General features: G+C 45.8%; 1 protein-coding gene across 1 annotated transcript in view; it reads right to left on the bottom strand.

Annotated features, from left to right (window-relative positions):
* Positions 1 to 4,916: 4,916 nt before the first annotated feature.
* Positions 4,917 to 17,008, bottom strand: part of LOC141272053 (uncharacterized) — a 32,402-nt gene continuing 20,310 nt past the window's right edge. The window contains exon 8 of the mRNA XM_073682346.1: positions 4,917 to 6,422. Within this exon, the coding sequence (XP_073538447.1) occupies positions 4,996 to 6,422 (1,427 nt within the window). The 3' untranslated portion in view covers positions 4,917 to 4,995. The remainder of the gene's footprint in view (positions 6,423 to 17,008) is intronic.

The following is a 17,008-nucleotide window of genomic DNA, read 5'->3' as shown; positions in this document are numbered from 1 at the left end:
AACCTAACATTCAACTAATCCTGTACTGAAATTAACTTTTTTGGACACCATCATTAAGCTACAGAACAATGAAATAGAGACATCCTTGTACCGGAAGTCAATCGATCGTCCAACATACCTTAAATGGGACAGTTTCCATCCAAAACACATAAAAAACTCCATTGTCTACAGCCAAGCCATCAGATACAATCGGATATGTTCCAACCCTATGAATAGAGACAAACACCTTCGTGGCCTCAGAAAGACCTTTTTGAATCAGGGCTACCATCCAAGAACAATTGAGAACCAGATTACAAGAGCCACCAGAATATCAAGGAATCATCTCCTACATTACAAAATCAAACAAGAAAGCAACCGGGTGCCTCTAGTAGTCACCTACAATCCAAATCTGGAGGTGTTAAGGAGAGCAGCACGGAAACTACAACCCTTATTACAAAAATATAACCGATTACAATCCATATTTCCAGACCCCCCCACTTCTGTGTTTCAGGCAGCCCCCAAATCTAAGAAGCATCATTGTCAGAAGCTGTTAGAACCCTCCTGTTTGTTTTATCCATCTTGTGTATTGCAGTCACGTGACCACCTGGCTTTATATTCCAGCTCCGCCCTTTTGGCTGTGCTGGACTTCAGTGTTGTTTGACTGTTTTTCAAGCCAGGTGCTTCGGGGCCTATCTCTGTCACTTCGCTTGGTCCTTCTGGGACCTCTAGTACCTTTTTGTCAGTTTGTCTTTTTGTGTTCTGCAACAACTTCTCTGTTTAGGTGTCCCATTTTTGTTACAGTCCTTAGTTCTTTTAGGGACCCCTCTCCTTATGCTATAGGTCTTCGTTCAGACTAACCGAGGACTAAGGCGGGTCTGTTCGCTAGGAACAGGCAGGCCGCTACATCGTAGGGATTCAGCTTAGTCTTACTGTAGGGACAGTTTTCCCCTATCTTTCCTTAGTACATGTTGCAGATCATAACAGAAACTGCCTGTCATCTTCACCAGCTACAGGTACCTTTCCTTGCAACCAGAAAAAATGTAAAACCTGTCCATTTATAATGACCACAGACAAGATAAAGATCCCCAATTCACATCACGACTACAAGATACCAGGTACTTTCAGCTGTATCACATCTAATGTAGTGACTTAATCATATGTACCAAATGTCCAGCTGGGGGTATGTAGGGGAGACAGGGCAAAAACTTAGGACAAGGATGAATCATCATCGCCACACAATAAAAGAAAAAATAATAGATCTACCTGCAGCCAAGCATTTTTGTTCCCCTGATCACAGCATCAAAGGCATGAAATTACTGGTATTAAAAGGTAACTTCAAATCTCAGAGAGACAGAAGAGTGCCAGAATATAAACTCATAGTGACCTTTGACACCTTCAGAGCAGGAATGAATATGTTGCATGGATTTATGTCATTCTACATCAACTAAGGAATGTGCTCATCAGACATGTGAGGTCATCACAAACCTGGACCAAGTCAGAGGACAATAAAACTTTCACACTCCTTATCTTTGAACTGCTAAAATATTTATAGCCAGAACTGTTTATCTCTCCCATAGTAATAGTTCTGCTTTCCATCACCTGTCTCATCTATTGCATTATTTCTGTGTCCTATTGTGTATAAATATGTGACGCTTCAGGTTTTTGGTATACTATGCCTGATGAAGAGGCCTGAGTAGTCTCGAAAGCTTGAAACTTGTTACCATCTTTTCAGTTAGCCATTAAAAGGTATCAACCACTGAGGACTCTCAAATCTAAATATTTTTCTATCTACTGGCTAACACGGTAGAAAAATATAGATTTTCCCTGTATCAAAAAATGCATATTTTCCCTGTATCAAAACAAGGGATTGTAGCGGTTTTTGGATTTTGCCAATTATTAATGGAGGTTTATTAAGGGTTTTTCCAAGGTGGTGACACCTCTCACAATCTTACCCATAAGGGGGCAGACATGTCTAATTGGGGACTGGAGGCCATTAAGGCCTTTGATACACTTAAGAAGGCCTTTTCCTCCACTCCAGTTTTGGTTCAGCGTGATGTCAATCATCCTTTTGTGGTGGAAGTGGATGTCTCTGAGGTAGGGGTGCTCTTCCATTGTTCCACCACTCTAATGAATTTAAGGCCTTGCACATTTTTTCTTGGAAATTCTCTCCTCCAGAGCTCAATTATGACATCAGCAATCGTGAACTTCTTGCCATAAAATTAGCTCTGGAGGAGTGGAGGCATCTACTTGAGGGATCTAAGCACCCATTCACGTTGCTTACTGACCATAAGAATCTGTTTTTTTTAGAGAATGCTAGGAGACTAAACTCGAGGCAAGCCAGATGGGTCTTGTTTTTTACCAGATTAAATTTTTTCGATCTCTTATCTCCCTGGGACCAAGAAGGTTCAGGCAGATGCTCTCTCTCAGAGTCTTTGTCCTAGCGAGTCTGAAATTACGGAACCGGATTTCATTCTTCCAAAGGGCATTGTAGTCTCTTTTGTCAATTTTACTTTGGAGGTGGTTAAGACTCAGGGGATGGCTCTGTTCAGCACACCTCATGATAAATTATTCGTTCTGGTGCAGTTACGTTTGGGCTTACTCAGAAAGTGTCATGACTCAGTCACAGTGGGCCACCCAGGCATTAAGGGGACTTGCCACCTGTTGAGCAGAAAGTATTGGTGGTCATCCTTAGGTAAGGATGTTGAAGCTTATGTTAAGACATGCAAGATCTGTGCCAGGAACAAGGTGCCTTGCGTCACCCCAGAAGGGAAGCTTCTCCCTTTGCCCATTCCTGTACGTCCTTGGTCCCACATATCCCTGGACTTCATTACGGATCTCCCGGACTCCAAGGGTATGATTACGTCATGGGTTATTGTGGACCGATTTTCTAAACAATACCATTTGATTCCTTTGGCTCAGCTGTCCAGTGAGCAGGACTTGGTAGATTTGTTCCTTGTTCAGGTGGTAAGATTACATGGGGTTCCTATGAATACTGTCTCCGATTGTGGGTCCCAGTTTATCTCCAGATTCTGAAAGGGTTTCTGTAAATGCCTCGGGTCAGAACTCTCATTTTCATATGCATACCATCCTCAACCTAATGGACAAACAGAGTGAGCCAACAAGTGTCTTGAGTCCTATCTAAGATGTTTTTGCTCCCGTACTCAGCATGATTGGGGATCATACTTAGCCGTGGCAGATTTCACCCTAAACAATAGACACCAGAAGGGCTTGAGAATGTCTCCCTTCTTCTGTAATCTAGAATTCCATCCTTGGCCTCCATGTTTTGAGGGAGGGGACAATGTGCTCCCGGCGGTCTCTGCTAATATTTGGTGGGTGGTGGGTGGTGGGAGCCCGGAGGTCTCTACTAAGGAGGGGGGTACTGTTAGGAATTGTTGTTCTGTGCTTCCACTTGGGAATGGATCTGGTCCGGTGCTACACTACTCCGGTTGCAGGCGACGACATTGTCCTGAGCCTGGAGGCGTAGCTACTACGTGTGCAGGGAAACCGTCCCAATCTTATGGAGCATCGCATTCTGGTGTCGTAGGATGCGTGAGGACGCGGGACACTGTGTCTCTTACTGATTTCTCTGCCCGGGGAACATGGGACACAGTGTTCCCCGGTTGCCAAGCAACGCATGACACTGCTTTGTCTGTCACTAGGCAATAATGGGATTGTTTCCATTCTGCTGTGCAAGCTAGCAGGGAGTGGCTGTTTGGGGATAATTGGGAGGTATTCAACACCTGATCATGAGGTAGGCTATTTAACCCTGCTCCCAGCTCAGTCCTTTGCTGTGTTTTCAGTTCCTATGAGCTGTGGTTGTGAGTGGTGCTAGAAGTAGTGTTGCTATCTTTTCCCAGATTTTCTCATTTTCTCTTCTGGCTACACTTCCTAGGGGTTCTTGCAGACGTACTCACCTGGTCCTCAACTAGGAACCAACCGTGTCGTTTTTGAAGTTGCAGAATTTCTGCACCTATAATTTAAATTAGTTTACTTGCATTTTTTCATTGCATTTTTGTGTACTTTTTTCAACATGAGTTTTCATCTCATTTTTGTCCCTGGTGCATCATGCTGTAAATACTAATTTGATGCTTCCTGTTTTTTTGCTTTTGACAACAGACATACTTAGCTGCGAATTACATGAGTTTTTTACCTGTGGAATTTCTGCACCTTATACAAGTCTATGAGGAAATTCCACATAGAAAACTCAGCGAACTCGCAAGACAAATTGAAATACTGTGGATTTTAAAAATGCTCCGCAGATGAGTTTACGCAGTGTTTATAAAAAGTACAGTGCACATGAGATTTATATACATCCCATCCACTTTGCTAAGAAGCTGTATTTTGGAGGCAGCAAAAACATGCAGTGTAAAAAATGCAACAAAAACTCATCATAGGAACGTGGCCCAAGTGACATCAAATCAACTGTCATGTACAGGGAAAGATGCGGACTTAGTGCTGGAGCCCGCATGAAAGGCAAGAACACGAAAGATGACATATCTATACGTCATCGGTCGTGAAGGGGTTAAAAGTCGTGAATTATACTCTTCATGACCATGCTAAATAATTGTTTCATCCTTAATAAAGTGGTTTAAAGGAGTTTTTATTCATACTTTTCCTTTGACACCTCATGATTTCTAGGTCTCCTCTATTTGTGACTCTGCTAATTGGATGAGATAAGCGGGGTATAGAATGGCTAGCTTGGCAGTTGTCCAAATCATGTACAACATCATCTTTCCATGGTCAATTTAAAATAGGATGGAGGAAAGCATCAACACACAACGCTTTTGTACTGTAGTTCTACAAATGGAAAATACAAGCTTTGTTCAAATATAGGTGTATTATTTTATATTTATTACTTTTAAATAACAAATGGTCATTGGTAATTGTATACATTTTCTAATAACCATTTAGTGCATTAAATTGTTTACTCTTTCTTTTGTAGACAAGTGACTTTAGTATAACTTATATGTTTTCCTAGTACATGTTGTTAATAAAACAATTAAAAAAATAAAATGGTTACTTCTCTGTGTGAGTTTTCTGATGTCGGACAAGAATTGATTTCCGATTAAAACATTTCCCACAATTTGAACATGAAAATGGTTTTTCCCCTGTGTGAGTTCTTTGATGTACATAAAGTTCTGATTTATTCCTAAAACTTTTCCCACATTCTGAACATGAAAATGGTTTCTCCCCTGTATGAATTGTCTGATGTGTGACAAGATTTGAATTCCGATTAAAACATTTCCCACAAGTAGAACATGAAAATGGCATTTCCCCTGTGTGAGTTCTTTGATGTATAGAAAGTTCGGATTTATCCCTAAAACCTTTCCCACATTCTGAACATGAAAATGGTTTCTGCTCTGTGTGACTTATCTGATGTACAACAAGTCTTGATCTACTAATGAAATGTTTCCCACATTCTGAACATGAAAATGGTTTCTCCCCTGTGTGAGTTAACTGATGTCTAACAAGATTTCCTTTCTGATTAAAACATTTTCCACATTCTGAACAGATAAATGGCTTCTCCCCTGTGTGAATTCTCTGATGTGTAACAAAAATTGCTTTCTGATAAAAACCTTTCCCACAGTCTGAACATGAAAATGGCTTCTCTCCTGTGTGAATTCTCAGATGTGCAACAAGATTTGATTTCTGATTAAAAAATTTCCTACATTCTGAACAGACAAATGGTTTCCCTCCTGTGTGACTTCTCTGATGTATTCTAAGTATGGATTTCTCCTCACTATAATCTTTTCCACATTCTGAGCTTGAAAATGGCTTCTTCCCTATGTGAACTTTCTCATGTCCTGTTAAAACGGATTGCTGCTTAAATGATTTCCCACATTTGGAGCTTGAAAATGACTCCTCCCCTGTGTGAATTCTTTGATGTTTAACAAGATGTGATTTGTATATAAAACATTTCTTACAGTCTGAGCAAGAAAATGGCTTCTTCCCTGTGTGAATTTTCTCATGCCCTGTTAAAACTGTTTGCTGTTCAAATGATTTCGTACATTTGGAGCTTGAAAATGGCTTCGCCCCTGTGTGAATTCTTTGATGTATTTCAAGTTTCTCTTTCACACTATAACGTTTCCCACATTCTGAACATGAATACGGCTTCTCCCCTGTGTGAATTCTCTGATGTGTAACAAGGCTTGATTTACTACTATAGTATTTACCACATTCTGAACATGAAAATGATTTCTCCCCTATATAAGCTATTTCATTCTCAACAGCACTTCTTTGACTTTCATTTTGCATATTTGTCTTTGATGAAGCAGAAGAGAGGACTTGTTGAGAAGGATCAGGTGACAGATTTTTTCTTAGATGAGCTTGAGGTGTATCTGTGAAAGTTACAGGTTTTTCATATTGATCAGATGTGCTACTACGATTATCAGCTGCAAAATCTGAGAATATTACATGTCCCTCGGAGCTCCTAGTATGGTCATCTGCCAAGAATAAAACAGATTTTATTAGGTTTTAAATAACACTTTACTTATATTAATATGTATTTATTTAAAAAATAGGGTCTGATAGTTTATGGTGTTTGGCCACCAGGCTGTGCGCTTTAAAATGTTCACTTCTCTATTGTAGCCTTTTCTTCTGTAGATTCATATTTCACTGTGTTTGTCGCTAATCATTTCAAGTTATATTTTCAGAAGACTCATAAAAAGGCCTTAAATCACTTTTATTAGGTGATTTCATCTCATGTACTCTCTGACAGGTACAAGCACTCTAAACAGAGCAAAGCACATGGGAAGAGCAGGACTGGTCATGTACATATTGTGCTGACTGGCAGAGGCCTGCATGCTCGAAAAGGCTACCTCAGACAGATTTGGTGCAATCAACTTCGTCTGGCACATTCCAGAGGAACTACGGCCTTCACCCCTTAACACCTGTACAAGGATGTGGTTTCACAATTGGGTCAACTGGATTGTTTCCTTGGAAGAGCTGTTATCCAGAGAAGTGAACCAGAGGCAAGAAAATAGTCAATATAATGACAAAATCGTAAAAAAGAATATTAAAAAAGTGAGTTGAGGTCAAACATCAGGAACGTCCACTGGGAGAATAGCAAGGCACAACTTTCACAGAAGCAAATCAGATTATAACCTGCAGTGGACAGCAGGATTTCAGGAGCTTAATTAGCTTGCAGACCCACCAACACCATACAGCAGAGAGCAAACACTGACAGAAGTTAATTCTATACTCAGGGTTGCCAACCTACTATTAAACTTTTTCTGGACATCTGGAACAAAATTTACAGTTGCTTAAAATTTGCCACACCCCTAATAAAGACCATGCTTCCAAATGTAAAAAATAAAGAGGATATACTTAGAATTGCATCCTGTATATATACACACATACATATACATACACACAGAATAATACAGATATCAAGAATTACACCGAACTAAATCTTCTGGACTCCAGCAATAATATATACATAGCACGGTGCACCAAAGTTACATAGCACCACTTATTATCATTTATATGTTCTATTAAAGTTCCAGGGGAGCCATCATATCACCACGCTTATTATAATATATATTTCTATACAGATACAGGTGAAGCTATGTAACTGTGTAGTGCACTGTGCTATGTATATAGAGCTGCTGGAGTCAAAGGGATTGCTATGTACGCAGAGCTATAATAATATATGTAGCTTATGGTTTGGTGACAGAAAGGGGGAGACGTATGGTATATATTATTACGGAGCTGTGTTGTGTATACAGCAATCCCCTATACTCCAGCAGTTCTACAGTATATACATAGCATGGTGCACCACATTCTGGAGCTGTTCTGTAAACATATACAATGGGAAAATAAGTATTTGATACATTGCCGATTTTTCAAGTTTTCCCACCTACAAAAAAATGGAGAGGTCTGTAACTGTTATCGTAGGTACACTTCACCTGTGAGAGACAGAAACTAAAAATAAAAAAAACAGAAAATCACATTGTATGATTTTTACATAATTAAATAGCATTTTATTGCATGAAATTAGTATTTGATCAACAAGAACTCTGGCTCTCACAGACCTGTTAGTTTTTCTTTAAGAAGCCTTCATACTCTGCACTCACTATTTGTATTAACTGCACGTGTTTTAATTTTTTAACTGTATAAAAGACATCTGTCCACATGTGACACAGGTACTTTAGATGTCTGTCACCCCAGGCCTGGATGCCACAAATATTAAAGGCTGTGTCTGAGAGCAGGAGGGAGGTTCCCTGGTCAGGGACCATTAGCATGCAGCACCTCCTGTCCCAGGCCAGTAGGGGGAGCAGGCTGCCCCTATAAAAACTGGAACTGAGGGCAGGGTTAGAGAGACCAGGACCCACTTCTGAAGCATCCAGAAGGGTTCCCAGAGGAAAGGGACAGGTCAGCAGCAGCTGAGGAGTCCGTGAGGCAGAGGAGAGACTGCAAGCCAGGGACAGAGGCGACGAGAGCCGGTCCTGGCTGAGAGAAGTACACAACCGGACATTGAGGTCCGAGGCTGTCAGGGTTGCAAGCCCAGCAGCAGAGAACCAACCCGCGAGGGATTTCAGGTCCCTTGGCCTAAGAAGCCTGGAGGCTCCGCCACACAGAGGGACCAGTACAGCAAGGAGAAGCAAAAGGTACCTAAGGCCCGAGTCGCAAGCCATACAGGCAAAGTACACGGCCAGCTCAGGGACGTGGGCTATTACACCACGAAAAGGGGGATAGTCAGCAAGGGCATAGAGAGAGAACGGTAGGCCTACACACTCACCCTGACCAGTGGGGCTCGCCCGAATGCCCTCAGACACCCAGGCCCATTCCTACCCGGTACTCCTGTTGGGTCAGTAATAACATCTGCAATAAAGCGGACTCTGAACTCTTACTATTGCGGCCTGCACTATCACCCCCAGCATTCACCTACACTGCCCTGAGGCTACACTCTTCCCGTGGGGAGTTATCCTACCCCTGAGCTGCACACCAACACCAGCCTCAGTGGTCTGCCTCGCAGCGGCGGTTATCTCTGACCGCAATCCACGGGTGGCGTAGTCGGACATTCCCAAATCTATAAATAGACTGCCACAGCATTTGGTCTGACCACCCTGAGCCACGGGATAGGGTTGCCACTACTACCCCAGCATCGCACAGAAGCCCGATCCTGGGTGCCCCACGGCCCAGGGGGCGAGTCAGATGCAGTGACACAGAAACACAGAGCAGCCAGTACAGGGTTAATAAACAGGTGTGTGTGTGTGTGTGGGGGGGGGGGTATTGTAACAGGGTCAATCTCCACAAAGGGAGTAACAGGGGAAATATGGGGACAACAAGGGGAGTAGCCGGTAACAGATTATAACCGACAATCCACAGTTTGGCTGGATGTAGCAGAGTCGACAAGGTTGTAATAGGTAGTTTTACACTTAGCTGACTCTTGTTCCCCACAAGGCAGTTGCCGGCTAATGCCGGTGTTGTTTTCTTCTGGCTTCCCCGCCTAAACAATGCTCCGTCTTCTGGCGGCAGAGGGCGGTCTCCGTTTTGACCCGCTGAGCCCCTAGTCCATAACACTGCACCTCACTTGCTCGGCTCCATGTCTTCTGGCGGCAGTGGGCGGTCTCCGGTTTGACCCGCTGAGCCCCTAGGCCATACCACTGCACCTCACTTGCTCGGCTCCACGGACCCTGCGTCTCTTCTCCCTCTAGTGGGGCTTGACCCCAACTGACAACTCCCTGCTTTCCCGCGCAAACCTCCCTTTTCTCCCTCTTCCTAGACACGCCCCCCAGCTCCCCGGTCACCTGACCCCTGGACACGCCTCCAGCTTCCCGGTCACCTGACTCCTGTGCTCGCAGTCTGTCTTCCCCCTGCAACCAGAGGCACGGCCCCGGCAGTTCCGGATCCCTTGTTCTGAAAGTACTTACACCCCGGTCTTCCCCCTTACACTACCGCTCTCCTTTAACTCGCCATTCCACGGGCGAGAGTTCCTTTACCAAAACGTTCACATTCTTGTACTTCCTGGACGATAAGTTGCCATATAAACTGATCTTGTTCTTAACGGTGAGGAGGCACTCCTGCTGTTGTCCGTTCTGACCGGCGTAACTCAGTTTGACCGATGGGGGGGTGCAGGGACAATTGGATTCCCAATCTCCGCCTGCCCGGTGGCTTCAACCGATGATGTTCCCTCACCGCCTGCACTGGGGACAGCAGGTAATCGAGTGCTGGGGCTCGGAGGTAGAATCAACAATTCTTCTTCATCCACATTGTGGCTTGGGGCAACTGTGACCAGATCCTCTCTAGAAGCAGGTGATCCTTCTTCATCTTTGTCATCATTAGATAGACAGGGCCGCAGCATACTACGATGAACCACTCTGGTAGGGGTTCCTTCAGCCCCCTCGGGTTGAACTTCATACACAGGTCCTTCAGCGCCAACCCTGAACTTCACTCGGTGCAGGGTCCTTTCCCACCGCCTACTCAATTTGCCTCGGTGCCGCCTGTCTCGAACCAACAACCGCTCCCCTGGCCTCAGAGCAGTCCCTCGAAGAGGCAATGTCTCATGATGATTGAGCTCCTGAAACTTTTGTTGTACCAACCATCGGAGGGTCTGCAGTCGATGCCGGTGTTCCCGGACCCAGGAGGACATCCCCGTCCGTGGGTAGTCCTCCTCGGGGTCCAGCTCTAACTCGGTAAAATCTCTCCCCTTTTGCCCGAACAGTAAGGTATAAGAAGTGAACCCCGTCGTACTATTCACTCGGTTGTTGTAGACCCACAGCAGCTCGGCCACAAACTCAGGCCATCGTATCTTCCGATCTTCCTCCAATGTGCGGAGCATTTGGATCAGTGTCCGATTAAAGCGTTCACAGGCCGCATTTCCTTGAGGGTGGTAAGGAGTAGTCCGTGACTTCTCAATACTGTACAACCGGTACAGCTCTTCTATCACCCAGCCCTGGAAACAGGCGCCTTAATTGGAATGGATCCTCTTTGGGCAGTCGTTCACCAGAATGAAGTCTTGGCAGATGGCCTGCGCAGCTGATTTGGCGGTCTGGTCTCTGGTCAGGGTAACCACCGCAAACTTTGTGAAGTGGTCTGTCATCACCAGGCAATGTTCATACCCGAGATGCGCCGGTCCAACAGTCAAATAGTCGATCATCAGCACCTCCAAGGGGGCAGAAGTCACAATGGTTTGTATGGGGACCCACAGCTCCGGGGGCTTAACCAGCTCACAGATCCGACAAGTGTCTTCTATTGTTGCTCGCAGTCGGGGGTTATACACCAGCCTCTGCAACCACTGAAATGTCTTCTCTGGTCCGAAGTGAGCCCCTCTTTCTTGAGCCTCCTTAGCCACTACTCCGACCAACTTCTCTGGGATCACCACTTGCCAAGTGATCCTGAATTTTCAGGGCCCCCGGGGACAGGGTACTCCTCTCCTTTCGACTGGGGACCTGTCTCAAAGCCACCCATTGACGTAACTGGGTAACTTCTTTGTCAGTCTGTTGAAGTCGGACCCAGTCATCTCTTGGCTGCCCTAGCAGTTGTTCTTCCGACATCTCTCCGCTCTGTCCCTGCTGCGCGACCAGTGGTCCCACGAAACTTCGGAAGCTAGGGACCTCATCCGCCTCCAAATCTTCATCGGGTTCATATGTCACTCTGGAGAGAGCGTCATCGTGAGTATTCTCTGCCTTTGACCGGTAGGCGATCTTATACCGGTACCTGGCCATGCGGGCCGGGCCACCCATCGCTGCTCCAGGGCCCCCAATTTCACATTCTCCAGGTGAGCCAGCGGGTTGTTATCTGTTCTCACCAGTACTTTGGACCCGGACAAATACTCTGCAAACTTCTCGGTCATTGCCCAAACCAGAGCCAGCAACTCTAATTTGAAAGAGCTATAATTATCTGGGTTCCTCTCAGAGTCATGAAGGGAGCGACTGGCGTATGCAATCACGCGCTCTTTCTCCTCCTGTACTTGGGATAACACGGCTCCCAGACCATGTAGGCTCCCATCAGTGTGGAGTATGAATGGTTGGGAGAAATCCGCATAGGCTAGTATTGGGGCCTCAGTCAGGGCCATTTTTAGGGCACGGAAGGCCTCTTCCTGGCTGCTTCCCAACCGAATCGCCTGATTCTTGGAGCCCCCCGGCACTCCTTTAAGTAGCTCCAGCAATGGGTTGGCTATGCGGGTGAAGTTCTTCACGAATCTTCGGTAGTACCCGACAAGTCCCAGGAAGGCCTCAACGTTCTTCACTGTCTTCGGGGTAGGCCACTCCTGTACGGCGGCCACCTTTTTCCGGGTGGGCCTGACTCCTTCACCGGACACAATATGACTGAGATATTCGATCTGTTTGCGGAACAGGTGGCACTTCTGGGGCTTCACCTTTAGGCCATGACTCTGTAGGCGACTCAGTACTTGCTCCAGTCGCTGGCGGCATAGACAATTATGTCGACAAGATAAATTAGTGTCGCCTCGAAGTTCAAATCGCCCAGGCACCTCTCCATCAGACGCTGGAATGTCCCGGGGGCGTTAGTCAGGCCGAAGGGCATCTGATTGAAATCGAACAGTTGCATGGGTAATATGAAAGCCGTCTTCGCACGGTCATGTGCAGACACGGGCACTCGCCAATACCCGCTGGCCAGATCCAAGGAGGAGAAATATCTTGCCTTCCCTAAGGCCGACAGGGACTCTTCGATTCGGGGTAGTGGGTAAGAGTATCGTACTGTACAGGCATTCAGTTGTCTATAGTCCACACAGAAACGCAGGGTCCCATCTTTCTTCCTGACCAGGACAATCGGGGCTGCCCTCGGACTCTGACTATCCAGTATCACACCATTCTGTAACATATGGGCTAGCATCTCCTTAACCTCTTTATACATCTGGGGAGGTATCTGTCGGTATCTCTCTCGCACTGGGGCAGCGCTTCCCGTGGGAATCTCGTGGGTAGTGTTGAGCGAGTATGTTCTGTTAACCCTTTCGCCGAGTATGCTCGGGCGAGCACCGAGTAGTTACAGCTGCTCGGTGTTATGTTCGAATCACTCCCGTGTGTATGATTTTTCAACTGTTTGACAGCTTTATTACATGTGAGGAATGTGTAAGAAATAGACATTCCTCACATGTAATAAAGCTGTCAAACAGTCGCAAATCATACACACGGGAGTGATTCAAACATAACACCGAGCAGCAGTAACTACTCTATCTTTCCCCCCGCAAGTCCTGGATCCCTTATTCTGAAAGTACTTACACCCCGGTCTCCCCCCTGACACACACACAATCAATCACACTCCAACCTGTGCACCATGGCCAAGACAAAGAGCTGTCTAAGGACACCGAGGACAAAACTGTAGACCTGCAGAAGGCTGGGATGGGCTACAGGACAATAGGCAAGCAGCTTGGTGAAAAGGCAACAACTGTTGATACAATTATTAGAAAATGGAAGAAACACAAAATGACTGTCAATCTTCTTCGGTCTGGGGCCCCATGCAAAATCTCGCCTCCTGGGGTAAGGATGATTCTGAGAAAGGTCATGAATAAGCCAAGAACTACATGGGAGGACCTGGTCAATGACCTGAAGAGAGCTGGGTCTCAAACATTATCGTTACTAACACACTACACCGTTATGGATTAAAATCCTGCAGGGCATGCAGGGTCCCACCTCTCACGCCACCAGCTGTCTTGGCCCATTTGAAGTTTGCCAATGACCATCTGGATGATCCAGAGGAGGCATGGGAGAAGGTCATGTGGTCAGATGAGACCAAAATAGAACTTTTTGGTATCAACTCCACTCGCCGTGTTTGGAGGAAGAAGGATGAGTATAACCCCAAGAACACTGGCCCAACTGTGAAGCATGGTGGAGGAAACATCATACTTTGGGTGCGCTTTCCTGCAAAGTGGACAGGATGACTTCACCGTATTAAAGGGAGGATGGATGGGGTCATGTATCACAAGATTTTAGTCCAACAACCTCCTTCCCTCAGTAAGAGAACTGAAGATGGGTCGTGGCTGGGTCTTCCAGAATGACAATGACCTGAAACACAAAGCCAGGGCAACTAAGGAGTGGCTCCGTAAGAAGCATTTCAAGCTCCTAGAGTAGCCTAGACCATCTACAGACCTGAACCTAATAGAAAATGTTTGGGAGGGAGCTGAAACTCAACGTTGCCAGTGACAGCCCCAAAACCTGAAAGATCTGGAGAAGATCTATATGGAGGAGTGGGCCAAAATCCCTGCTGCAGTGTGTGCAAACTTGGTCAAGAAAGGCAGGAAACGTCTGACCTCTCGAATTGCAAACAAAGGTTTCTGTACCAAATATTAAGTTCTGTTTTTCTATTGTATCAAATTCTTATTTCATGCAATAAAATGCAAAGCAATTGTGCAAAAATCATACAATGTGATTTTCTGGATTTTTGTCAAGATTCTGTTAGGGATGAGCGAACGTGCTCGGTGATACTCAGATATCACTCGAGTATCCGGGTTCTCGGATGTGCTTGTTATTTGGCGAACATTGGGTGGTGGTCGATTTCAAACTCAAATCCCAGCCCCTCATGTTTGGCGCCTGTTACACAGCCAATAAGCATGCGGGGATTGCCTACCAGTCATTGTAATGCCGTAGTCATCTTGGTAGTGCCATTACAGTGATTGGCTGGCCGTATGAAATCATCAGGGATTACAAAAGGACAGGCGCCGCCAGGCTTGGCACAATGACGCCATTGCACAGCTCTGTGACATGGGTATTCTCCGGTCGGGGTGCATTCTCTTCCCGCATCTGCCCATTGACCCATTATGGCTGTCTTCTAACATTGTCCCCTGATTAACCCCAGACTAGGAGGGGAAGAAACGCGTTGGGATCGGTTACTCATCACCTATAGATGTTTTCTAGTTACTGCTGACTAAAATGTTCTTTGACATTTTCTTAATGCCTGAGCCAATTATTGATCTAGTACACAGGCTTTTATAACGACAGGGGTATAATGTTTCTTTTCTGCCTGCAATTACTAGCACTCTAATAAGCCCCTATCCACTCAGAAAGGGCTTATGATTAATGGTTCCTATATCACACTAAATGATCCATAGATTGGTGCATTCGATATCTTTATATCATTAAATCATATTAATTTATATATTTTCCCTGTCTCTATATAATTGGTACATTAATTACTGTCATTTTACATTCAGCGTGTTAGCAATAATATGACTGTCTGCTTTTCATCATTAATTGATGATTTTTTTTCTGTATATATGTATGTCTGTCTAGGGAGAGGAAGGGTCACGGATGGAGAGCAGACGTGGAGTGAGCGCCAAGTCGATTCGCTAGGGTGTCAATCTCCACTGACAAGCGGAATATAAGCCCATTAGGGAATTCAAGGGCAAGTCTACATGTTAATCATTCTACATTTACCCCACTACCCTTCCCCCATTCTGTATATTTAATATATAGATATATATTTTGATATGGGTTGTAGTGCCGGCGTCCCTGCCCTCTGCTAGGCAGGGACGCTGTTCCCCTCACCGCTCTGCTCCGTGCCCGGCGTCCCTCTCCCGCTCTGCTGGCAGCACGCGCTCCTTCCCGGCCACTGTGCTTAGGGCGCGCGCGCGCGCCCTCCCTCCCTCTTAAAGGGGCCGCGCGCGCCGTCCTAAGGAGTCCCCGGCCAATGGCCGGAGGACTTTACCATATATAAGGCACCTCCTCCAAAATGGAGGTGCCCGAGCAATGTTGTTGCACCGTTCTACTCTGCTTCAGCCCTCAGGTCCCTTGCCAGTTACGTGCCAGTTACCTGCCAGATTCCTGCCAGCTTGCTGTCCTAATCCTGCCTGATTTCCTGTTACCTGCCTGCCTGCCTGAGGTCCGACGGTCTGCCTTACAACTCCGGTCAGTCTGTCTAAGGACCAACTTGCCCGCTCACCTGGGAGCGCACATCAGCTACCTGCCTGCTTGCCTGAGGTCCGACGGTCTGCCTTACAACTCCGGTCAGTCTGTCTATGGACCAGCTTGCCCGCTCACCTGGGAGCGCTTCTCCGCTACCTGCCTGCTTGCCTACCTGGAGGCTCCGCCGTCACGTGCTGTGACCACCTGCTATTCCAGAGACTCTCGCTTGCTCACCTGGGAGCACACATCCTCCATCTGCCTTGCTAGCCTACCTGGAGGTTCAGCCATCACAGGTCGTACCTACCCTTTACCTAGAGACTGCCCCGGTCACTTGCCGTGACCTCCAGCCCGTTCTTCCAGAGACTGCCCCGGTCACTTGCCGTGACCTCCAGCCCGTTCTTCCAGAGACTGCCCTGATCACTTGCCGTGACCTTCTGCCCGTACACCCAGAGACTGTCCCGGTCACCTGCTGTGACTGCCTGCCTGGTCGCCACCCGCTCCCTTACAAGGACCGCTCCCTTGTATAGTAGCCCAGAGGTTCCGCCTCCCAGACCCGTTACATGGGTGCTTTTATATGTATCTATTAAGTTTTTTTTCAGTTTTGGTTTGGTCTTTGGTTAATTAATATACCTTATTTTCTCACCTTGCCTTTGGCATATGTTTTTTTGGGCACACTGACACCATTGCACAGCTCTGTGACAGTTGTTATTGAAGGGAGAGAGTACTTGTCCAGGCATGTGTGTGCACAGTATAAGGAATCAGAGTCCAGTAGTGTTGATACTGGTGCTGAAGATGAACCAACATTCTAAGAGCCCTTGTAAGGGCTAATCTTTTGCTTTGCTGTTTGGATCACATATATTCTGGATTTAGTCTAGGGAAAGCGAGACAGTTGCAGGAGCAGGGAGAGTGGCAGAATACAGTCTGTAGACAGGGATTAGGGCTTTTCAGTCTCTTGCAAAATGTGTAGTTGCTGCATTTTTTTCGGTGCGTGAAAATTTTTTATATATTGTAATCCATCGAGTATTACATGCTTTGTGGTACATTTTGGTGTTCTATAAAACTCCAAAAAAAGTGTTACAATTTTTTACTGGATTAAATTTCTCACAGTATTCCGTGCTCTGGAGTACATTTCTGTGATATACAACACTCCAAAAAAGTGTTCAAAATTTTTTCTGGATTAAATTACCATACACTTTTGCATGCTTTCTGTTACATTGCGGTGGTAT

The sequence above is a fragment of the Phyllobates terribilis genome, unplaced genomic scaffold, assembly GCF_046119375.1.
Source record: "Phyllobates terribilis strain yellow unplaced genomic scaffold, ASM4611937v1 Scaffold_5__5_contigs__length_657084704, whole genome shotgun sequence".
Lineage (NCBI taxonomy): Eukaryota > Metazoa > Chordata > Amphibia > Anura > Dendrobatidae > Phyllobates > Phyllobates terribilis.
This window is presented reverse-complemented; position numbering and strand designations above follow the sequence as displayed.